This window comes from Plectropomus leopardus, chromosome 7, assembly GCF_008729295.1.
Source record: "Plectropomus leopardus isolate mb chromosome 7, YSFRI_Pleo_2.0, whole genome shotgun sequence".
Taxonomy (NCBI): domain Eukaryota; kingdom Metazoa; phylum Chordata; class Actinopteri; order Perciformes; family Serranidae; genus Plectropomus; species Plectropomus leopardus.
In genome coordinates, this window is record NC_056469.1 from 19,100,151 (window position 1) to 19,126,246 (window position 26,096).

The window sequence follows — 26,096 nt, forward strand, 5'->3', positions numbered from 1 at the left end:
TCGCCCTCAACGAAGACACAAAATGGAGCCGAAAGTACCTGGCTGAGGGAAAGTACACTTGCTCTCGATATTATGCCTGCGATCAAGTTTTGTCTCTGTGTTTGAGGAAATAATAATAAGATAAGTCAACTAAGACGTCGAGGAAAGAGGCTTTAACATGTTATGGGTGTTAATCATCGCCGCCTTAATGGCAACAGGTAAGTTGGCCTGTTTTTTTTGTTTTTTTTTAAAGCCAGACAGGGTGGGCCCTCTTCCGTGAAAAGTCCGCTGAAAATTTCTGCTTCTGTTGCTGCTCGAGTCTTTCTCGTTTTGACTAATTTTTGTGGCAGTTTTACTTTTGTGGTGCTATTTATATTCAAGTAAGGCACTATTTCGTGTGGCTGTTGTATTGAATTTTCAACAATAGTTTATCAAACGACACATTTGAACCTTTAAAACAACCTGTTTGACACAGGATACTCGAACTTTACTGGAGTATTTTCATTTTACTTTATAGTTCTCCACTGCATTTATTGTGCTTTTTTTTTTTTTTACTCCACTACATGTACACATGGTGCAGTACTTTGATACTTATCTACCCAGTAGCATACAAACTATCTAAAACTGGCTATGTTGACCAACTACATGAAAATACACTTAATGTGTTCGCTAATTATTTTAAAAACACTCAATAATATTTACGGGAGCCACTCTGCAGATTAAGCACTTAGATTTTTGAAACATAAAGTAGATGTTGTTGATAAAACTTTAATGTTTGAATAGCTTTTTAGACTTTTGCTTGTAATACAATATTTTTAGACTGGTATTAAATGATCCAAGTACTTCTTCCACTAGTGGTTATTTCATCTTGTGGATTGTTGTTATCAGTGGTGGATGAAGTACTGAAAGCCATACATAAGTAAAACGTCAGATTTTTTTTGCCAGAAAATGACATTGGTAGAGGTTAAAGTCAACTATTAAAATATTACTTGAGTAAAAGTTTTAACACATCTGATATTTACTGTGCTTAAGTATCAAAAGTAGCAAAATTATGTTAAATGTCCTGGAGTACAAGTAAATGTTAATGAAAAAACAAGTGGCCAGAATCTTTGATGATTATGCACAAAATATTTAAAGAAAAAACATTTTTTTTCTGTCCTTTCCTTCATTAGTCCACCCCTTCCTTCCTTCCTTCCTCCCTCCCACCCTTCCCTATTTTATAGTAAGTTACAAAGATGAAGATACATTTTATTTATTAAATGTAGTAGTGTAAATGGAAAGTTGACATAAATATAACAATTCAAGCATTGATACTCCCAAAAAATACTCAAATACTTTAACAAAGTATTATTACTTTGTTAAATTACACCCTTGGTTGTATTCTTACACATAAATTGTTTCCTTACAATAAAACTGGTCATAACTTTATAGTCTGTCATTATATGTATTTTATAGCAGAAAATAATACCTGCTAATACCTGATATATAACAGTTTTAGCTTTGCCTTGAAAGTTTTCAGTCTGGGCTTGTCGAACCTCATCTGGGAGTCTATTCCAGGTTTGTGTTGCATGATAACAAAATGCTGCTTCACCATGATAAGTTCTGACTCTTTGGATGCTCAGTAGGCCGGGCCCTGATGTCCTGAGGTTCCTTGAAGGTTCATATGACACAAGCATGTCAGAGATATATTTTGGCTCTGAGCCACAGATTGATTTGACGACAAGCAGCGAGATTTTAAAATCAATTCTCAGAGTGACAGGTAGCCGGTGTAAGGATTTTTAGAACTGGAGTAATTTGGTCATATTTCCTAGTTTTTTTCAGGACTCTCACAGCAGCATTCTGAATAAGCTGAAGTTGCCGAAAAGCTTGTTTTGAAAGGTCTACAAACAGACCATTGCAGTAATCTATCCTACTTGAAGAAAGGCGTGGGTGAGCCTTTAAGGTCTGCTGTGACATTATTGCTCTGACTCTGGCTATGTTTTTTTTAAATGATAGTGGGTAGATGAAGTTACTGATTTGATGTGACTGTGGAAATTTAAATCAGAGTCCAGGACAACCCCGAGGTTTCAAGACAAAATGTTGGTGGAGAGTTCTCGCCTGGAAAAGTTTAGGCTGAATGTACCATCTGGAAATGACACATTTTTGGTGCTGTCTTGGCTGGTTTCAGTAGGGCCTTTATATCTTAGCAAACCACTGGATGAAAGGAAATTTGAGTCAGAGCCGAGTGGGCTGGGGGTGGAGGAAATATTTAACAGAGGCCTCATCCAGTGCAGTTCAGTTTGAAGGCATCACATGTCTTTATGTCGCCAGTGACATACAGTTAAATCAACCACGTCCTCAGAGAACCTCCAGTAAGCATAACTATCATAAATAAGTGAACTGATGCTGCAGAAGATTCAAACAAAACACTTGAAGCTTGGAGTAACTTGTATTAGTATTTTTTTCAATTTGGGTTTCTTTACTACTCCACTGACTATGATTTTGTGTCCTTGGACATATGTTTTAATGGGAGAAATTGTAGTTACATGTTTTAATGTCTGCAAACAAAACCTAAATGCAAAACATGCAATTGTGTGGTTTTGAAAGCAATCATCAAACTATGTATGACTTAAAAAATGTGCCATATTACAGTGATTCTTTGATTTAAAAAAACCTCAATGTTGCTATGAAAATTTGATGCTGAATGTGCCATCTAGAACCCTAATCCACATTTTGTGGTTTTGTATTTTATGGTATGCCTCTAAGTTTTAACACTAGTAATATGGTAAAAGTTGCAGCTGAAGTTCTCAGACTGTCTTAATTATGCATAGCTGTCATGCTTCACTCTGCTGTAATGGTCAGGCTGAAAAACAGCTCGTCTGAGGTGACTCATCACACCCACTCTCAGTGATACTTGCAGTGAGGACTTACTGTTTGTCATGTACCACACCTCAGGGGTATTATGGCGTAATTAGAAAACTGTTACCCAACATTATCAAATGTGAGCCACTTTTTGATAAAAACACAAATATTTTTTAAAAATATTTTTTCCAGAGTCCACCATGGCCATCTCGGTCCAGTGTCCCACCAAGAGGTACATCGTCATCCTCTTCCAGCCCGTCACACTCACCTGTAACTACCAGACAACTGCCACTCAGCCTCCTGTTGTCACATGGAGATACAAGTCCTATTGCAGGGACCCCATCCAGGCTGCCTTGAATCCCAGCAGTGCAGAGAATATTCTCTCTCAAAACAATCCCAACTACGATCCCAACATCGAGTGTGCCGACTCCCAGAGAACAGTACGCATAGTGGCTTCCAAGCAAGGCAATTCTGTTACCCTCGGAACGGATTACCAGGGTCGCAAGATCAGCGTCCTAAACAGTGAGTTGACCAACACTTACACATTGAAATCCCATTCAGATGAACAGTAGAGACAGTATATGTTTGTTTTTTGTGTTGTTTTTTTTTTTTTTAAACTTGCCTGGTAAATAAATATATGTAAAAAAAAATATGTCATTATGAAATCAGTAAAAGTAATCATCAGTATTTTGACAGAGCTGCAAAGATAAGATGATAAACAGAATCATTCTGCAACTTATTTGAGGAATCAGTTAATAATTGAAGTCAGTTTTAAAGCGAAAATGCAAAGTATTTGATTGACAACAGATCAGGAATGTGCAAAAAAAAAAAAAAAAATTTGAAGCCACAGTCTGTATCATATTAATTTGTTATGGGCTGTAAATTCACCACTTCTGAGTAGAAGGCAATAGATAACACTGACCAAGCAAAGTCTCTCGCTCTCTGGGAAGCTTCCTCTGTTTCACTCAGACTCACCTTGGGCCTGGGTCAGCATCTGCCTATACCAGCAGTGAAACCAGTGTGAAAGCAAAGAGCTCTCACTGCACGCTGATGTACCAAAAAAATCCCCAACCAAACAAATAAAAAAAAATGTGTGACTCAAAAGAATCTTTGTACCCTTACTGAACTCCCATTCGTGATTCTACAATTTGACTTTCACGGGGTAGCCCTAGTATCGATACAGTGATACGGCTTCGCTTTCTCTCTCTCTATTATTGTTAATGTTTACCACAGTCATTCTGCTGTTCTCTCCTAACCAAGAACAGAAGTCATTGCCATCCAATAGCCTTGTTATATTTATCTTTTAATAAAGGCTTTAAATGTATTACCCTCAAAAAATACAGACTCCTGTTTTGAAACCTTGAGTTTGGCATTTTGGCCATCACCATCTTGTTTTTTTTTTTTTTTTTCATCTAGAAGTGACCATATTTGGACAAGAGAGTGGGGCTGTGGTGAAGCGAGGGTTAAAGCTGACTGAGAAACTGAGGCGACGACTTGCAAACAATCTGTATCTTGAAGCGGTTAGGCCCATTATTACACATAAGTGTAGGAAGTAATACATTTTTAACAAGTTGTTTATAAAAAAAAAAAAATCAATCTGCCTAAAGTTGCCATCACAGTAACCGCAGTTTTTGGCACTTTTGCATTTGCCTCATTTTTCAGCCGTGGGGGTTGCTGCTTGGTTAAACCACAGAAAACAAAAAGGAAGTCAAAGTTCCAGCACCTGTCATGACTCAAGGAGATACACTATTTTAATGACAGATTACATTAAATGTCAAGGTTTACTTGTCTCATTGTCATATTTTCAATAAATGCAGTTAAATGTGGGGGTGACATACTGGAGAGGAACATAAAAAGAGAAGAGAGAATCCTGATACGCGTGGATTTATTACAGGCTTTTTTTTAATGCTTATGTCGCTGTCAGCGAAACACGGCTGGGCTGAATAGTAATTTATTTAGAAGACAGAAATACCCCCCAACACTACTACTAACAGCGGAGCTTCAAACTGAAATACTTAAGTTTGAATTTTAAAACTGCCTTTCTCCAGAGCAGAGATGTATCAACACATTAGAAAAGCATGCACACACACTGCTGTGCAATGCTGTACAGTAATCCTGACCGCCTCTGTCAACTGCATACCAGTCTTTTGCCAAACACCAATTTATTTCTGTCATTAATGATTGACCGGATCAGCCTAGCAACAAAAACATTTCTTTTTCAATTTCCCCTATTAAAAATGTAGGAAACTTTAATTTTCAGCGTTCACCTCCTAGGTATCAATAAAACAAAATGCATGGTCGTCAACTGGAACATACCACAAGTCGCTTGTCACCTCAAAATCTGCTCCCATGATGGGTCACAACTCGTGTTCATTAGCTCCTATAAAAACCTAGGTATCTGGCTGAACAGTTAACGCTGCTTTCAAACACACATCAACAAACTGCGCTCCAAAGTGTGTTTTACCCACCCTGCAAAGCACATCTTGGTTAAAATGACAATTTTACCCATCCTGGATTATGGCGACTCAATCTACAGGTTTGCCTCCAAAAATATTTTCAGTAAAACTGGACATCATCAACCATACCGCCATTCATTTTGTTGTCAGTGCCCCTTTAAACACTCATCATCGTAAACTGTATTCTTTACAGGCCATCACTGCAAGCCAGGTTACAGATCCATTGGTATCAGTTCATTCATAAATCTATAATTGGCAAAACCGTTCCCTGTCTCTGTCGCTGTCTCTGCTTGATGTCTCCAACAGTAACCACAATTAACACTCCAGCAAAGTCATTAGTATGGTCTTTGCTCAAGGCTGCTCCGCATTTCTTTAGCTGTTACTCATTACAGTTTGCTGCTCTTAGTGACTGAAATTAGTTGCAAAAGATGCTAGAGCCCAACACCTTCATTCTGTTACCTTTCTTTCATAATTCATTACAAACCACAGTTTCTAATCACTGCACCTGCTTTGAATTTGCTTGTCTGGAAGACAGTACAGAGATCTCTGTTTTTGTATATAATGTATATATTGTGATGCTTTCCTTTTGTTTTACTGCACTATCTGTATCTATGTTTTAATTAAGCAAGTTTAATTCAATTGTTATTTACGACATCTATTGCACATCTGTCCATCGTGGAAGAGTGATCCCTCATCATCCTCTGCTGCTCTTCCTGAGGTTCCTTACTCCCGCCCGTTGAAGGGGTTCTTTTCGGGAGTTTTTCCTTGGGTGATGTGGGAGCCTAAGGGCAGAGGGATGTCATGCTGTAAAGCCCTATTAGGCAAAAAGTGTTTTGTGATAGTGGGCTTTATAAACTTGATTGACTTATTCAAGATGGAGTGCTTTAGGAGCTGTGTCCACCAAGGCTTTTTTTTCTGAGGCCAACATTTTAATGCTTTGCAATGGGAATGCTGTGTATTTATGTATTTGTGACATGCTGCAAACATCAGCAGCGTGATGAGGCACTAGATGTTAAACTCTGGGTAAAAAAAACAACACTTCAGCCTTTCAGTTACAGTGGAGGAGAGACAGACAGCCAGCTGCAAAGACAAACCATCACATCTGAAATGTACAAGTGCTGAACAACAACAACAACAACAACAACAACAACAACAACAGTAGAGGAGAAATTGGTTCATGTAAAATATATATGTTTCCTTTGATGAATCCGTACAGAATAGTGGGTTATTCCATATTATAGCAACTAGACACAACCAAAGCCTTTATGCTGAAAAAACACTAGACCTCTAAAACACTTTCAGATGTCTCAGGTGGTAGTTCTTGACAAGCACCTGGTGCTTTCAGATGGAAAAAAAAATGCTTTGGTGGACACTGGGCCCTACTGTCATTATTGGCATGACAGTAGTATGGCAGGACCGAGGCTCTTGCAAGTTTGCTTCTGCAATTATAGAAGTAAAAAAATAAATAAAACCAAACAAAAAAAAAACAATAATGGAAAATGGTATATTACGAATTGAACTAGGCAAAGTACCTTGTTTAAAACAAGTCATTTGGATCTGTGCATCATTCATCGTTGTTTATTTAGTCAAAATAAAGACAGGCTGAGAAAAAGGCCTTGAAGACAATATTTTCCATAACTTATTTTATAGTAGTAAAGATATGGTGAGGCAAAGAGTGCAAAAACATTGCAGAAATATTTGCTGAGTTGTTTTTTGGGGGGGTTTTCTTTACGACGTGAAAATGCAGCAATTTAACGAGGATTGTTATCAAATCCCACTATTATATGATTGGAATAACAGTAAATAATACTATGGCCACTGTAAAACAAATTTGGCTCTATTGTTTCTCACAGATGCAGACCTGAACATAGCGCAGACGGCATGGGGCGACAGCGGTGTCTATGTCTGCTCTGTGGTCTCTTCCCAGGACCTTTCAGGAAACGGTGAAGACTACACAGAACTAATTGTGCTTGGTGAGTTGCATTGGTTGGTGTTTGCAGTCACGCATACATACAGAGCTTGTTTTTTTCTTTTCAACTCTGTGCTTCCCCTTTTCTTCATTTTTCTCTTTCCATTTGCATGTTATTACACATACGGTTTACAAATAATTAAGAGTCCCAGATAAACCTGGCCTGATTTTACACGTGGCTGAACTAGTTTGTGGGCAGATGTAAAGTGAACAGAGAGGATACTTACCACCAGTCTTTGGAGGCATTCAGTGTAGGCAGTAGAGTTAGACCGATACCACTTTAAAGTAATTGTGACTTTATCTTTCTTTCACAGAGAGAAAGTCAAATACTACTGACCTCCTGCCTGGCATTGACTTACTGGTTATGGAAGGTAGTACAAGCCCCTTGATATAGTTTGGTCATGTTTTAATCCCAAAGTAGAGGTGTTTGAGGGAGGATTAGGCTTAGTTGTAAGGAGATGAGACTGGTAAACATTTGTTACATGTTACACAACATTCCACCTGTACTGTGTGTTTAAAACAAAAACAAATTATTTTTCTTTGCCATGCAATTTAAAGAATTTAGTCATCGACATGCAATAAATTTTAGTTAATACTCAAATTGAAAAACTACAGACAGAATACCACTATGGCTCATCTTGAAACAAGGCCCCTGAATACATATAAACATGCTGTTGCGATTTTCAGTGTTGCAATTGCTAACTCTCTCTACCTTACACTCTCTCCCTGTCTACCTCTGTTTTTCTTTATTTAATATGGCTCAGCTCCCATGTGTGACTTTCTGTAGTCTGTGGTGCAACAATAAAGCACACTCTTCCTTATCACTGTACACCAAATAATGATTTATACTCTAACAATCTAGTTTGGTTGGTTCATTTAAACTGACATTTTCTCCCCTCTCGTTGCTGTTTTTGTCTATGATAAGTAGTAGTGCTGCCTGAACTGACATGCAGAGTGAAATCATGCACAGGGTACAAGGTCGAACCGGCTATACCGGTTTGACAAAACCTTGAAAGATACCCAAATTACCACTGTAGTCTACATGCTTCGTTGATCAACATGCTTTGTCTGTCTGAACATTCAATAAATAAATGAAATCTGAGAGTTGTTTGCACTTATAAACATAAAGCTGCACTGCCTATAAATAGACCAACACAAACTTTAGCTTCTTTTTGTTTGACTGTGTTCCAGATGTGCATTAACATGTGACTAGCCGTAGATTTTCTGTTCATAGAGAAAATGTAACCAAAACTCCAGTTTTTTATTACCTCATATAGCTACATATACTGTAGACAAATGTATCTGTAGTTCTAGACCACAAACTAACTTAGGCTTGGTGTCTATATCTCCTTATTGTATAAATATGAAAAATGCCTCCTTACTTTCTGGACTTACTTAACATGTAAAGCTGTAGCTGGTAGCTTTAATGCAAATAACTTTGTTTTATTTGCTGAAACTGTCACAATATCCACATAGTAGTAATGAGACAGATAATTAGTGAAGAAAAGTCATGGTGTTCTCTGATCATCTGCCTCTGAACAAAAACAACCAGTCAGAGTCGAAGAGCCTCTAACCCAGCTTTCGATCATGCCAACTACTGCTTGTGAGGTGTGCTTAAACTTTAAAATAAGGCAGCCCTGATCATATGAATCGAGATTCTGTTACTGCATTACCTCTTTCTTGCCTCAAATATTTTCACAAACTTATTTTTTGTGAACTGTATTGGCAGCCCAATCGCAAACCTTCTCATCAAAACAGCACACTAAAATATGTTTCTGAAAACATTTGAGGTGAGAAATAAGGCAGTAACATAATCTTCATTTACATTTGATCAGCACTGCCTTGATTCACAGTGTGACTGTAGTTCAGGAGCAGTGACACGATTGACAGCTGCAATACGGGACTTTATAAAAAGGTAGCGACCAGGTGCAAGACTGTAGCTACGAAAGTCACAGACACAGCACTGAAAAGTACACAAATGTACGAAGTAAGTAAGAAATTAACTACATGTGACAACACAGATCTCCTGTTTATTTTTGTAAGCTGAAAACCATTTTCCTCAGTGTAAACAAAGCGTTTTTTTACTTTCATTCCACAGATAAACAAGAAATTGTGAAGACAGTAAAGCCCCCACACATCAGCACTTGAAGTGTTGCGTGGGATTTTTCATGGCTTATAGACTCCTTGGCTGTAGTGATTGGTTTCAATCACTCTAGCAAATGCCATTAGAAGCACTACACAGAGGAGGAGGAACCTTTTCACAGATTATTTGTCTCATGTACTTTTGTCTGGATATGGTGACAGTTTCAGCAAATAAAAAAACATTACTTTAAAAAGATACCAACCATAGTTTTAAAAGACGAAAACCAAGTCTTGTGGATTTTTAATGTAATAAAAACAATAGATATAAATGTTTCTCATGCACTTTTTGCTGGTCCACAGACTGGCTCCTGGTTGTTATGGTGGTTTTTGGCTTCCTGTTGCTGCTGCTCCTGATTGGTATCTGCTGGTGTCAGTGCTGCCCACATACCTGTTGTTGCTACATCAGCTGCCCGTGCTGCCCCGACCGCTGCTGCTGCCCACGAGCATGTAAGTACCAAAGAAGAAGCCAATTGTTGTCTTTCTTTTACTGCAAATTGAACAAATATGAAACACTTTAAACTATGCAAAATTTGTCTCCTAATGTATAAAATATTGTCTTGCTGTTAGTACAAATGAGTTTTACACAATGTCACAGCCAGCTCAACTGTAACGTTAAAGAAGAGAAAGATCCCAAATGTTGCTGCACTTATTCATATGTACTGCTTTATTCTTGCCTTATGTGCAAAGACAAATAATTGAAACACACACTGAATTTACCTACATTTCCCTTTTACATTTAACTCTGGATTGTTTAAGCAAAATTGCCACACAAATTGGATTCCGATTGTTGTTAAAGCAGCAGTTTGACATCTAAGGAAATATGGTTATTTGCCCTATGGTAGAGAGTTGGATGAGAAGATTGATATCTGTAAACAGTATCAACATTCTCATGTAACTTAAAGCATGAAACTATTCTTTTAAATTTAACCTCAAATTTGCATTAGCCCTTAGCAGTTGATAAGTTTTTTTTCCTGATCTGCATACGAGGACAAAGAGAGCATTTCTTTTCCACAAAAACATGTTTTCCCTCCACTTGAACCAGCTGTCTCCTGTTATTTCACAGTGTACGAGGCAGGAAAAGCAGTGAAGAAAGGTGGTGTGCCAATGAGTCAGTATGCTCCCACCATCTACGCTCCCAGTATGTATGCTCAGCCAGCATACGGTGGTTCACTAAACCAGCCTGTTATGCCTCTGCTTCCTTTACCCAATGGAGCTGGACCCCCACCTCCCGTGAATGGTTACAGTCGTGACTATGATGGGGCCAGCTCAGGTGAGAGTTGTTTTTCAGTCCATTGAAGTGCAGCTGATTAGTCATTTCTGTAGCAGTTTTCATAATGTGTTCAACCTCTGTGTGGAGTACATCAGCAGCAACCAAAACCATGAGTTTCATGATGACATAAAATTCACATCTAATTTGTTTAATGTAGAACTTTGTTGTTTAAAGTTGCTTAATTTTGTCTATGCAGTCGGACAGGGCTCCCAGGTGCCTCTGCTGCATGACCAGGACGGTGGTGGAGACAACAGTGAGTAAAATGAGAAAAAACACCTAAAACACTAAAAAGAATTGCAGTGTTTGTATTTATATAAACTGGCCCCATAAAAAAACAAATGAACAAACAAAAAAGCCCAGCTCTCCACACTTCAAAAGCTACAATATAAATATCCAAGTTTCCATGTTTCCAGTATAGCTTCTCAGTAGTAGAACTCTTTTAGTGGGTTGCATCCAGTTGTAAGACTACTGTCCTTTTTTAAAGAAAAGATTAAGTGACTTATTAAAACAGATATTTTCTGCAGTGTCATTATGTTCAAATATCACTCTATGCCACCTCAGTGGGCGACCTGTGTAGACTCTGCATAGGCCATACACACAACTATAAATCAGCCTTAACACCAGTGTACAATCATGGAGTATTTTTGTAGTTGCAGTCACAGGCTATATAAAATAGGTTTCGACAACTCTGATGGAGTGATATTCTCCAGTTCAAAAATATATCAATAATTGAAGTTTATTAACTGGTTAACAGTATTGTTACCCGGGATCTTCAGTTTCTGAATCATGTAGCTCGTGAACAAAAAAGTTGGTGTATCAGATTAGAAGGTTACACCTGTTATTTCAGTGTGTCACATATAATAAATCAGTATTTAGGTAAATAAAAGTATTGGACAGGACTTAGGTAGTCCATGACAGTCAAAATCAGTAGATACTCAATGCCAAGTGACTCCGATCTAGATCAGGGCCAGTTCTACCAAAATTAAAGTGGCCTATGATTTAGTGTGTGGGTACCCCTTGTACTGCAAGTTTTTTTTAAAAAAGCATTGATTCAGTGAACTTGTATGAAGCATAAGTCTGACTTCCCCATCTGTCCAGCTCGCAGTGGGTTTCGTATCAAGGTGGACCCCAGTGGGAATGCCACGCGTGCCATTTACTATATGGAGCAGGAACTGGCCAACATGGACCCATCCAGACCTGGCAACTACAACCGCTGTGAGTGACAGATTACTTCCTGCTATTCTGGTTACAGTTATTGCGCCCCAGACTACTGTGGAAGAAAATAAATCAACTTTGGGTAAAAAGATGTCAAGAGTTAAGAGACCGCCATACTTAATGGTATTTAAAGTTACTGTGCACCCTTATCAAAGCTATCAACACAGTGTCACTCTTACTGAAATACGATTGTTAACATTCGGCTGTGAAAAGGAGGGAGGTTTATTGACAAATGGCCTTGCCTCAACACTTCCCAACCCCATATAACCGTTCACCACCAATGACTGGAGTAAATACAACAATGTGGAAGTAAAATTAGTTTGAAATGCATAGCTCACGGTCAAAAGAAACTAAAACATACGAAATGAACAAAAAAGTGTATTAAAAAATTTTTAAAGTTGAGTGTTTAAACTTGCCTATAGTGTTTCCCCTTTCTTTATGGGATGCCTCCTATTTCACTATCCTGTGCCCTCCTGTGGAAGTTTTATCATGTTTGATGTTTAATGCAGGGGTGCCCAAACTTTTTCCTTTGGAGGGCCAGAACTAAAACTTAATGGTAGGCCACAGGCAAAAAGCAAGCAAATGTTGTATTGTATTGTTAAGATGCAAAATTGCACTAGGATCTCATGTTCCCTTGATATGAAATGCCTTTTGTCCATGAGCTGCTGTGTCTTCGTCAACCTCATCTCACCATACCAGACCGACTTTGTCGCAACCTGTCACTTTGCCCACCATGCTGAGATGATAACAAATAATTGATAATAAGGGATCCTTCATTTTTAAAGAGCATTTTACCTAACAAAAAACAAAATAAAACAGTGCTTTATATTAAAATTTAGAAATATATCATTTTAATTTGTTTTTCGCTAGAAACATCCGGTGGGCATATCAAACCTTATGACTGTCCAACCAAAACGAGGAGTTAAATTACTGAAGGAGCAAAATGAATTTTTAATTCCACCCTTCACTGTGATTTTAATATTGTTTTAATGGTACTTTAGTTTGCATGTCTTTTTTTTTTTCCACACAGCATTTTATTTCCTCTGTTCGACTTATCGTCTGTTTCCCCTCCTCAGTGGATAATATGACTGAAGTCAGTTCGCTACATGATAGCATGGACGCTCGGGGTCGTGGTGGTCGTTCTCAGCCGCCACCTCTGGCCACAGTCTACGACAGGGATGAGGCCATGAGCACCATAAGCAGTGTCTCCCAGCAAGGCCGCCACCGTGATGACTACCCACGCCGTGGTGGAGGGTACATGGGGGATCGTGTACGCGCCCGCTCCATGGACAACCTTGACGACATTGGACGGCGCTACGGCCGAGATGATTACGCACCTTACCGGCACCGAGATGAGCCCAGAGGCAGGAGAGGGTGAGTCTTATTTACCTGAGTAAGACTTCAGTATAACCTCTATTACCCCATTTGGCAGTGGCGGCTGGTGATTATTTACCTGGGCGGAGCTACAGGCACAGAGAGCTACTAACACACTAACAGTGTTGTTGTCTGTTGCCCAACACCTTCAGTCCAAGTACAGAAAACTGTTCACATCTACTCAACAATAGAATATGGAAAGCAAAACAAATTCCATACAGCAGATCAGCTTGGCTACTTAATTTATCTCTCTGTTTTCTCACCAAGGTGAATGGTCTTTAGGAAAACAAAATAACATTTAAAGTTTGGATTTGAAGTTATTTAAATGGTTTTGGGTGCAATAGCTGATGACTCCAAAATATAGCGTGTGGTAAAATTTCTGCGTCTCTAAAGAAAAGCTACAGTTGTTTGGTTTTAGGGTGCTATCCTGACACCCATTTACCTGTATTAGATGGAAACTGGATAAGGAAAAGCCAGATGTTGAATTACTGTGTTTTGTACAGCAGGATTAGAAGAAAGATTACAAATTAGATTTCTTCCACTACTTGTTAATATCAAAATGCATAAAAAATAAGAAATCATCTGCTAATTTCAAATGTTTAAACATAATTTATTTAGCCTGCTAACTCTAAATTCTGCTTTGTAGATACCTACATCAGTGTTTCCCATTAATAACAAGGACTATGGGGGCCGCCATTGTCTAATATGTCCTGCCATAGTATCAATGGAGCAGTAATAAGGAGCAGTATTAAAGAGCAGTATTAAATTATATACACCATTGGGGTTATTTATTGCACAGTAGTGCGAGAGAGAGGAGAAACAGAAAATCTGGCGCATTAAAAGTGAGACTAAACAGTTAATTCTGCTGGGCCTAAAACTCTTTCATCACCATGAGTTTTTTTCCTTAGCAGCAGTTTGTCTCTCACAGGATGTATAATTAACCTGTTGATCTTTTCACAACTGATCTGATCAGATACACGGATGAGAACAGTTGTTCTGAGTGAATGTAAACATACAAACCCAGCAGAACGAATGGTTTCACGAAAGTTTCACTTTCAGTGTGACTGAAGTTCTGCTCTGTGTTTGCCCTGCGACAGTGTGGTGCTGTAAATAACCAAATGGTATGTAAAGTATACTCTAATAGCACCCCCAATGACCTCCAAAAATAGAAAATCAATTTGTAGTGGCAGGTGTTCTAGTTGTGGCAGCCCACCGTGAATGTGTGAGAAAACCCTGATATTTCCCACCCCCCCTTGTATGAATATATAATATTATTTTGCTATTTGTTTATATATAGTATATTTATATCCTGTATGTATATACAGTATATTAGGAAGCATATATTCATTATATGAATATATATATTAGGAAGCATATATTCATTTTGCAATGGGCACAGAAATTTAACTTCTGTTTCCTCTCATCTCATCACATGATGCTTCACAATGGTGTGTTATGACTTGAGTCGCTTGGTGAGGGGGGATTCCCAAAAGCCTCAGTGTTGCTCTGTTTTCCTCTGAACAGTATATAATTTGAAACAGCTGTGGTGCTTTCCCTAATTCATGGGCTTCATCATATGAGTAATGACCATTTAACTTACCGCTTAACTGTTGACCCTCAACATTCGAATTACTAATAGTGATATCAGGCAGCTCTTTTATTTTGTTTTATTTTATTTTATTTTACATAACTCGTGTTTAGCCAGGTAAGTCCTGTTCAGATCAAGGATCTCATTTTCAAGGGAGACCTGGCCAACACAATATATATGCAGGTCATTGTCCTAAAAGCACTCTACCCCTATACACTACAACTATTTTGTGTGTAAAGATGTATTTTATTTTTTATGTTTTGCCTCAGTTGTCAAAATGGTTTGCCACACCTGTTGTGGCATTTCCATTTTTCCAAATATGTTTGCTAATTTTGCTGTGGCTTTTCAGAGTATGGTCAGTAAAGTTAAGGGGGCCATATTTTGACCCAGATAGCATTCAGCATCCTCCAAATGTTCCTGTTTCCCCTCAACGTGCTGCTTTCTGTCTCTTCAGCTCGGATGACGGGTGGAGCAGTAGTGCTCGCAGTGGTAATGACCGCGACTTTGACGACCGCAGGCGTCGTGACTACTCCCCTGATGATCGTCGGAGAGGAGACGGAGGGCGCTATGGTGGCCTCCCGGGGCGACGCAGCCGCAGCCGAGATGATCTGATGGACCTGGAGAGGGATCGAAGGCCTGGCGGTGGTCCCAGGGGTGGGCGAGATGATTACGATGACAGCTTCCTGCGAGAAGCAATGGAGAGGAAGAGGTTGGGTGAACAGCAGAGGGCACGCAGCAGGGAGCGATTGGACAGCGAGAGCGACCGCTCGGATCGAAGCAGGGCGCCACGTGGGCCTCCACCACTTCCTCAGATCCCACCTTCTGGAAACCCAGGTCGCCGTGACGACTTTCCACCTCCTCCACCTCCACCGTACAGTGAAGATGAAAGTGTGTCATCTTCAAAGAAAAGCAACCTTCGCAAGGTGAGTCACCACAAAACTGTCCTTTCACAAAACCGAAAGGACTTAAAAGTAGCACAATGAGGTGTAAATTCCAGGGAGTCCCCAGAAACGAATAGCAACAAAAACTACTTGCCTTAACCATTCATTGTCTATTGGCTATTGTAAATGAAGTATTGTGGACAAATGATTCAAATCAGTCAGTCATTTTTTCCTTTTACATCTATCTTATATTCCCTTTACACCTATCTGTTTTTCAAATCACATACATTTCATCTTTTTCAATTGTTTTTCTTTTTTTTTTAATTACCTACATCCTTTAGGTAATTTTTTTTAAGTGATATATGGCAATTTTGTGTTGTGAATGATGAATATTGAGGGGAAATTATCAAACACTCCTGTTTTTATCATAGCAGGACTGCTTTAAACAAATCAGTTTTAAATTAATTAGATTTCATTTGACATAAAGTTTTACTGCTCCGATTTTCAAGATTAGATAAGATTACATTACAGGTTAAGTCTACTGATACTGTATCGTTTCCATATTGTTAATAAATCCTACAAATCTACTAGGAGCCACAGTGTTGCAATGGCTAACATTACATTGAACATGTGCCCAAGCATGCACACACACACACACACACACACACACACACACACACACACACACACACACACACACAGAGTTAATTTAATTCAATCAAACATACACCATCCTAAACACTCAACAGTGCACCAAAGGTGTATTAATACATGTGTGAAAAAAGGCTCCTTTAAAAGTAATTTTACTCCTATTTGAGGGATGTGTGTAAAACAAAAAAAAAAGTTGTTTTTTTTCCTTAAAATGATAACTCAAATAGTAAAACAATGAATGTGTGACCTGTTTTTTGCCTCCTTGCAAAGTATGCATTTCCAATCCCCCCTAGCTATTTGGGGTCAGTAGGACCTGCTAAGTATAGAAAAACATTTTCTTTGAACAGTAATTAGTTTTGGAAAAAAAAATCAGTGTTCTCATTTGGTGACAGTGGGCTTAATTTTAATTTTCAGAATTGCGTAATAAAGTAGAGAAAACTGTTCATTGTTTACAAAAACAAGATTGCAAACATTGTAATATTTGTTTAGTGTTTTGTACCTCTGTGGGTTAAGGATCCCTGTTCAAGTTTAAAACTGTTAAAAACTACGTAACAATGCCTGGATGGAGTTGTGCAAAAGCAATATTGCAAATAATGCAACATATCTAAAAGGCCTTGGGATTTGTTTCTTTTTGTTTTTTGTTTTTTTAACTCTGAAGAGTCAAAGAGTTTTTAGGAAGAGTGTCATACAGGGCTGGAGGAAGTCAAGTCAAGTCAGTTTTATTTATAGAGCCCATTATCACAAAACATGGTTTGCCTCAGAGGGCTTTACAGGAAGATAAGCTTTAAGTCTTCAGTATGAGCTTGAGCTGAGATATAAACAGTGTAGGGAAGTAGGAAAAGATTGACTAAGCTTTGTTGATTTTGATCTTTTTACTAGATTCATTGACAATGAGAAAAATATAGATCACCGGCATTGTCCTTGTAGTCTAATGGAGGCACTTAACCAGGTCAAATGAGGATTTATGTTTTTTTTTTTTCCTTCTGTAGTTCAAGTAGAAGTTGAATCTTTTTTTGTCTTTCAGAATGGAGCTGTGAGTCGGGAGAGCCTGGTGGTGTAAAACCAGCTATGACATGAGCAACATGTCTAATAATGCAGCTCTGGACCAGATGATTTCTAAGACTGTAAATATTAGTCACACCACTGATCTGCTGTGCTGATTTTTATGCATAATTTACTGAAAACTTACCAAGAATTGATGCTGAATGTGTATGTATACTTTTCTAAACAGGAAAGAGGTGCACAGATGAGGTGTTATGTGCCTTTTCATGTATAAAACTTTGTGGCTGCCACAAGTGCCTTATAGAGTGTACAGAATTTTACTTGTAGGTGTGAAAGTCAAGTTGATAAATAATTCTCTGTAACGGTATTTACATCTTGATGAGTAAAGATGTTTAGATTTGTATTAACTTTTATGTAGTTTGAGTTAGCTTATATAGGTACTGATGTAGATTTGTGGGGGTCTATAGATTTTTCTTACTTTTTTACTTGTGAAAAAAATGTTTTTATGAGAAAAACTGCATACATTTATATTGACATTTTATCTCTGCTTTTTGCTTTTAGTTGTGTTTTAGTGGGCGCAGTGTTTTTAGAAACTGGGTGAACAAAACAGTCTTGATGAGAGTTTGTGTCTGAATACTAATTTTTTCTCCTTCTGTTTTACACAAAATTTCTGTTTTAACCTGCAGTATGTTGTACAGCTAACCAACAATACACTCAAATAATACTCAGTAATGCAAAATGCTAATGTGATGCTATGATGTGACGAAACCTAATTTTACAATAAAAGTTTCTATTGTCAGGCAATTTATTTTAGGTGCAGAGTTTTGCCACTAGATGGTGCCATCATGTTAGTCTGTAATTTAGTGTCAGTAGATGTGTTCCTCTGGATCTTTGGGCATATTAATCACAACAGTTTGTTTTTTGCTGATGGACTTTGAACAGCACGTTAACGACTAAAACCAACGTTGTTTACTGATTAATCAGACGTGAGTTCTGATCTCCTATTGGAAGTTTAGCTTTTTGGTTCCTATGTTTCTGCCACAGTCAGACCCTTAAAAAACAAATTCCTACTTATTAGAAGTTGCAGTAGCACTTACGTTTGGTGTCACTGTTGACATTCAGGGGATGCAAACAAGAAAAAGAACAATAATATAATATAACATAATCTAATGTAAGAAATATGCGATAAATACTTCATTTGTAAAGTTTTAAATATAAAAAGAGATATTGACTCAAGAACATGTGTCTGTGCAGGACTATTATATTTAAACAATAACACAAATTACAGTCTTAAAAATTAATCTAGAGATAGAGGGATATGTTTCAGCCTTTTAACCAGTTTTTGGTCATAACAATGAAGTCAGTATTTGTAAATGAACTGTGGTAAACTTATCTCCATCTTACCTGTGCCCAGATCTCCCTGCTTCTCTTCCAGGTCAGTGACGTTGATGATGCCAAATTTCTTTCAAACTCAGACCTGAAAGAAACTGAGATCAAACTGTGAAACTCTTCAGTGCAGATCAAAGTATAAACCAAGATGATGTTACCATTGCTTATTTCAAAAACATACTATAGTGCACTTTTTGGCTGCAGTATGAGAATTGGTAAATGGGAAATTGGAACCATACTGTTTCCTGTTTTTAGGATGAAAAATCTCAAATTGTAAAATTAAGCAGTGCTGATAAAATATTAACCAGGATTCACAAACACAACCCCTTTAGCACCAGTTTTAGAAGTATTTGTTTCTTTCTACTGCATAGACAGCCTAGTTTTATAAAATGCCATTGTTCAAGCAGTGAAATACCTATTGAAGTCAACACCTCTTTCACATAAAAATTGGAAGTTTAAACTTTAACCAAAGGTTGGATTCATCACAAAGGTATTGTTGTACAAATGGTATGTTTTCAGTCCTACCTCTACTGTATGTTTACAGTTTACCATAAGTTACTTAACAAGTAATAATAAATTGGCAAGTAATTTATGCCAACTTGTTCAACTATCAGTCAGAATTTATCTATGTAAAATGTCAGTATTTTACTTTCAGCACACCCATGATCCTCTGCTCCAGGTGTGCTGATTACTGGCAGTTTGTGTGTCTTTCTCCACAGCAGCTGTCTCCTCCCACCGTATGTCCTTCCTGCTGTCAATCAACACCCAGGGGTCTCTGAAGGATGGTTAGTAACTGAGGTTTGTGCTGATCATTTTCATACACAATGTGTCTTTTGTCAGTGTTTACATGTATGTTGCACAAGTGAAGTAATGTTGAAATGTGTCAAAATGGCAACTTCAGTCCCTAAAGTCTTTTGTTTTTTACACTGAATGATGCATTTCTGTCCGATTCATATTAATGCAAGTGTTTGAGTACATCATTATTGCCCAGATGAGACAGAAAGGGGTTAATAAGTTAATAGTAAATAACTAACTTTATGTGTGTGTCCAGTAAGACTGTCTTCATGATGTAACTTCTCAGGTCTACAAATGAAAAACAAGTACCAGCTTCATATATAATGCCTGATTTCACAAATTTAAAGTGGTAAGTAATAATCTCAAATATTTTTCTTGAAGTAAATGTATGTTTAAATCACTACCAAATGCTGACTGAGGTGTATGTGGCATTTGCAATGTGTTAATGGCCACAAATATTTATCCTATTTTATTCTTTCCCCATCTTTCAATTTGTTATTCTCAAAATTAGTTAAGTTTTTATATGAAAGTCCACATTTTTAATTGAACCTAATACTTTAACTTGAAACTTGCACACTTACCTGATAGCAAAAATGTAGATTAACCTAAGTCACTCTAATAACCATATAACTGAAACATTTTTAATAGGTTTTATGTAGAAAAATGTGTCTAACTTTCTATCTCTCTGGTCTCTTTGGTCTTTCTGTGGTCTCTCTCTCTCTTTTGCTGTAGTAACTTATTCGTCAATTCTGTCTGCTGACAAACACACAGCTTTTTCTGCTGATTGCCATAGTGCTACCAAAGACAACAAAATTGGAAATTCATGATATCTACATCATGAGTTGTGCAGGCATCCTAGTTAATGTTTATTTTAAAATAAACACAAATAGTTAACTGATATTGGAAAAAAATAACATGTTCAGTGTGTATGTATTGTTTGACAAAGGCTACTATTGCAGCCAACAGTTCAAAGTTGCTTGTACAGAGAAGATCCTATTTCACAAACCTATTAAGCAGTGCTGCTCAGTGGTGAACTGATCAGGCTGCAGCCTATGTAGAACAAAGTCTAGGATAATACCAAAAAAGAGAGTATTGCATTTCCTGAATGTATTTGGGTTATAAATAGAATAAATGCAGGGGATATTTACTAAAATGAACATCCTGCTCAGACATTTTGGTCATCTGCACAGCAGGATTTGTTTCGACTTTACCTACCTAAACAGAAACAGTGATCACTTGTTCAGCATGTTAGATGCTGATCTGAGATCTGGTGCATCCACCAACTCAGATTTCCAACTTTTTTTTGAAGGACCTCTATTATAAGCACACCTAAACCCATGATTTTGTGACATTTCCATAGTGATATTGAATATAGCCTATTTAATCTGTAAACATGAGGCAGCAAGGACACATATTACCAGTTGTGTCAGTGCAATAATAATTGTATTTTGTTGTATTTTCCTGGGTACACTGTCACCCTCTGAGATACTCTTAATGGTCCTCAGACCCCACTTCAGGAACCGCAGATTGGAACACTCAAGTGCACACCTATTGAACAACTGTCAAGCAAGGCTACTGATATCATGAACCTTATTACAGTTTATAGTGTTACTTCAAGCTTCATTACACCTCTGAGATCCATCAACTTTCTGAAAAGAAAAGCACATTTACCTGTACATGTGAGGATGGGACTTCAATTTCTTCTTGAGGAGGTACCTCAGAGATTTAGTGTTGCACTTCTTTAAAGTTTGAGGCCTCATAAGAGTTGGATTTAAATCAGAACAATCAGAATCAATAAAACAGGCAGTTTATAGTCAGTAGAATTGGTCAGGTTCCAAAAATGCTGCATCCTGTGTTTCCAGAGTGCCACCAACTACCACAAATTTGTCATTTCTAAGCCCAAACTTACATAACCCCACTGACATAGCATCATTAGGCTTTATTGTGTTCCGGATTCACATCACCACAGACTGTATCTGTTGTAGCAATTGTGGTAGTTGGCCAATCACATATCACTCATTTCTTTTGTCATTGGCTGCAAGCAAAACCATAAAAATTGTCTTTTTTGGGGGGGATCTGAGTACTGAAACAATCAAATGTAGTTATCATTTGAAGTTTACTTTCTACTAGGTTATGTTGATCAGTACCTTATGTATCAAGTATTGATACCCCAGTCTATCTACCACACCGACCTCCACACAATTACAATGTCTACCTTGTCAATGGTGGACCATTTTAAAAAAACGCAGGAAAAGTGCCCTCATAGATGCCTCAATAGTAGATACCCTCTGTGGTGGTCCAAAATGCAACCAAACATGATGAAGCACCCTCTAGGGTTTCCACCCAGTGCAGGAAACATATAATAATAATAAGATAATAACATTTGGAATAACGTTTACCATACAGTTCTGGTTGTGTTAAACATTGTAAATGGTCATGGTTATATTATTATGGGTCTTTGAAAAGTCATGGAAAAATTTTTGAATTTTTGAAAAATTTTGAAATTTTATCCATAAAAAAGTATGGAAACGTTATTTCTAGTTCAGTTGGACGACTGCACTTGACGTTATCAGATGATGATGTTAACATGCACACACACAGTTTTCTTGTGCAATGAGGAATTATTACACACATTTAGAATGTGCTTCTTTTCATTTTCCTCCATATATAGTGGTTTAGATAACATGGCTAAACTGTCAGTTTGTCTGACTGATCATGTGTCTTGCCGTGTTTGACTTCCCCGTAGTGATGTTGCCATGTACCCAGATCTCAGCAATCACTTCGAGTACAGTGTTATCATAAAGACAGAAATTATGGACAAATACTGATAAAATATGACTGGAGTTATTGGAAAAAAACCCCCAAATGATCCTTTAATTTAATGAAAAAAATAATGTATGAATCTAAAACCTGAAAGCTGCCCCCACCCTTCCAATCACAGGTTCTGTATGCCAAAGACCCAATCTGCTGACAGAGAGAGAGAGGAGGGAGGAGGGAGAGCAGTGGAGAAAGCAAATACTAAAGGAGTGAAGACGACTCTCTGAGCTCCTCACTGGCTTCAGATCAGCTTTAAAGGTAAGAGCTCTGCTGCTCTTTAATCTACAATTATTATCTATTACTTTTAGTTTTCTGCATGTCCTCAATATGCTGCTGAGTTTCGCTCCACTCTGAGTCATAACTCTGTTTTTCTTTTCTCTTATGGGTTTAAATCTCTCACTTTCAAATGTGAGTGGACCAATGTGATGATCATTTACTGGCAGCACTACAGGGACAGATATCTCACAGCAGTGTGGCATACATGCACAGTTAATTATGTAGCCATTCCACATCATTGTATTATTACAATATGTCTGTATTTGGTGCTGTAACATATATAATGGATTGCAACCAGGAATGATGCACAGAAATAAGTAACTGGCTATCTTTTCTATTTGATGACTATGCATTATGCATTTTTCTGAGTATTGGAAAACTGGAGACTGGTGACTGGAAAACCTTTATTTTCAGGACACGTTCAGATGTTTAGGACTAAAGAACAAAAAAAGGGCTTTGTATTGTTCTTGCCATGATAACTTATCACCTAATTATTATGTTAACATATTTTGTTATCACAGCCACATTAAGTATAATTTTGTGCAAATACATTACTCTCATTGCTTTAGATCTCAGTGGTGTTTCCTCATTTCACCGTCTTTCATCCACTGGACACATACTGCTGAAATAAAATCAAAATACAGACAACTTTTTCAGACTAATAGTGATATCTTTTGAGATGAGTATTGAATTTTTACAAAATGGCTGTCAGCAATCTCTGTGATAAAAAAGAAAATAGAGAAAATGTAAAAAAAAAAAAAAAATTAGAGAGAGAGACCTACACATCAAACACTCCAAATCCAAGCTGCATAGTAACAGTTGGAGCAAAATACAGGAACTTAGGCCAAGTGGGACACGTTTGCGATTAGTTGCACCTTTGGGAATAAAATGCGATGTAACACTGGGACAGCAGCATGGCACGGCTGTGGATATTAAGTCCTGAATTGGGTCAATAATTCCTCATGGAGATATACAGTACATTTAAAGTTTTATCCCCAAACTTCTGTACACATGGTCAATGAGAGAAACAGTTTTAGTGCAATTTTGAAATGTATTATACAAACTGCACCCCTTTAACCAACACCTTGCACTAAAATGCATTTTGGGTGATCAGAACTCAATTAGATCGCGCTTGACCACATATTTTTTGCAGGTGCAAATGCACCCAAAACCCTTTGAGGACTAGAGTAGGGGATTATTTGAGAAATTACAATACCAGTTACCGTTAACGGTTCCCTAATCTGATTCTAATACCAACAGAGTTCTTCATTTGATACCCATAATGTAATTGAAGTTGGGTGTAGTATAGTCATACTTTTGAATATTTTGCTGGTACCCCAGCATGCTGAACTGCTAACTGTGAAATTCACAGCACTCGACTTCAGCACACCATAGACAATATGGTTTGTAACTGCTACTGTGGGAGTGTGAGTTGTGGGAGTTCGCCCAGCTGCACACAAACACTCACCAACCTTACCTTAAGGTTATAAATGGGTTTAACCACAGAGAAGCACCATTTTGGTGTCTGTGTGAGTTTGTTGGGACCGTTCAACAGCTCAGCGATGAATGTTCACTGATGCTGCTCTATTAGCTCATGCTAACTGGGCAGACACACTAACCATTTGCCGCCAGGACAGTGGCTCCATAGACAGAAGTGAGAGAAGTGTTAATGTTATTTGGGACAGTCTGGGATCAGACCCTCAGAACACAAAGGATCAAATGCAGGTATTTTTTGACGGTAATTTTTGAAACTAACAGGTTATTTCAGTTTTACTTAGTCCTTAGCCCTACTTAGTCCAACTGACTGTGATCCAATCGGCCAAACTACCTCTGGATCACATTAAAATATGTATTTTATTATGTCATCCCACATATATCAACTATGTGCGGAAATGCTTCATTGCAAATGACTGTTTCAAACCAACAAGGTAGCAACCATAGTAACCAAGTAGCAAGCTATGCTATTAGCAAGAGAGAAGTAAGAAAGCTTATGGATATTCAAGACACATGAAATGGGGCGCCCATCAGTTTACCTGCTAAAGCCGATGCCCCATGTATATATGCCCTTGCTGTAGTGGCCACAGGTTAGGTTTCAATCCGTGGCCCATTGCTGTGTGTCATACCCTCTCTTCCCCCCTCTCAGTTGGAACCTGACAAAAAAAATCTTAAAAAATGAAGACACACTTGAAGTCAAGATGAGACAAATTGCCTATTTTTAGTTTGTTCTGAGAATGACTCGATCTCCATTGGATCACGATGTGGACACTGGAGACACCTATTAGTACCAGATGAGGTTTTAAATCTGTATACAAACACATTTCAATGCAAGGTGTAAATGGGGTCAATGAGTTAGTAAGTATTAACTTCATTCTGAAAGAAAAGAAAGAACAAATTTAATTTAATAATTTGATCAAGTCTCAACTTGAATCTGGGTCAAACTTGGTGGGACCTTGGAAATGTCTCAATTTAACTGTTTGAGTACTGAAACTGGAATTTAACTTGAGACTTTGACTTATTAAAATATTTAACTTTTTTTGGTCAAAACTTGAAAAACCACAGCATTATAATACTTGGGTCACAGGCACATTGTCTTTTAAAACAATGTAGGTTTTAAGCCTGATGTTGGTTATTTATTGTCCATATTTCTATGTGTCCAATAAAAGACTAAAATGTAAAATGATGTAGGTGGAGCAATGACAACACTAAAAGCAATCGTTTCTAGCAGTTTTGCAAATGGCATCCATCCACTGCTTCTGCACAGTAAAGTTGACAGAGGGACAATGGATCCATTCTCAGTGTGTTGTTCCGTCACCATCCAGCACAATCCCAACAACCCCCCTTCACCCATCCACACACCGTCTCTCCCCCACACCACCTTCCATGTCTACGCCGTAATACTGTAAAAGCATGTATTGTGTATGTTTACACTGTGTGGATTCTGGTGTGTGTTTAACTCCTAATACAGCAGCAAGAACTGTTTCCAGCTGTTAATGAAGCAAGTGTGTGTATTTGGCAGATAACACTGTCTTCCAGTGTCCCCAAAAAGCAGTGGTGGAAAATAACTAAGTGCATTTACTCAACTACTATACTTAAGTACAATTTTGACTTTTTTAAAATTTTATTTCCAATTTCTGTTAATTTAGTATTGATACTTAACTACATATTGGGGGAAAAATGTACCTTTTACTATACTACAAATGTTGATTTTAGCTAATTTTTAGATTGTTGTTTGTTGCCTGTAGAGGGCATATTTTTCCTCTTGTATTGCAATTTATCAATTTAGATTTTTTTGGTGTGAGTGTTAAATACATCTCTTGTTGTGGTGATACAGATGGCAATATAAATGCGCAGGTCAGGGTTTTTAAAATCCTGCACCAACTCAGCCTGTTCAATTTCATTCAATCCACCATGCCCGGCCTGTAAACACATGCGTTAATAAATGACCCGAACC

The 26,096-nt window shown here is 37.8% G+C and overlaps 1 protein-coding gene across 2 annotated transcripts; it reads left to right on the top strand.

The window, feature by feature from the left end:
* The first annotated feature begins 8 nt into the window (after positions 1 to 8).
* lsr (lipolysis stimulated lipoprotein receptor) lies at positions 9 to 18,172 on the top strand. Of its 2 annotated transcripts, XM_042489844.1 has the most exons (11): positions 9 to 197; positions 3,013 to 3,342; positions 7,130 to 7,249; positions 7,560 to 7,616; positions 9,688 to 9,834; positions 10,451 to 10,657; positions 10,854 to 10,910; positions 11,756 to 11,872; positions 12,949 to 13,246; positions 15,289 to 15,757; positions 17,391 to 18,172. In XM_042489844.1, exons 1-11 carry the CDS (start codon positions 158 to 160, stop codon positions 17,424 to 17,426), a joined length of 1,878 nt encoding a protein of 625 aa, XP_042345778.1. In that variant the 5' UTR covers positions 9 to 157; the 3' UTR covers positions 17,427 to 18,172. The 2 variants fall into 2 exon arrangements, with proteins under 2 accessions (XP_042345778.1, XP_042345779.1); XM_042489845.1 differs by lacking the exon at positions 7,560 to 7,616 and having other exon boundaries at positions 10 to 197.
* Positions 18,173 to 26,096: the final 7,924 nt, after the last annotated feature.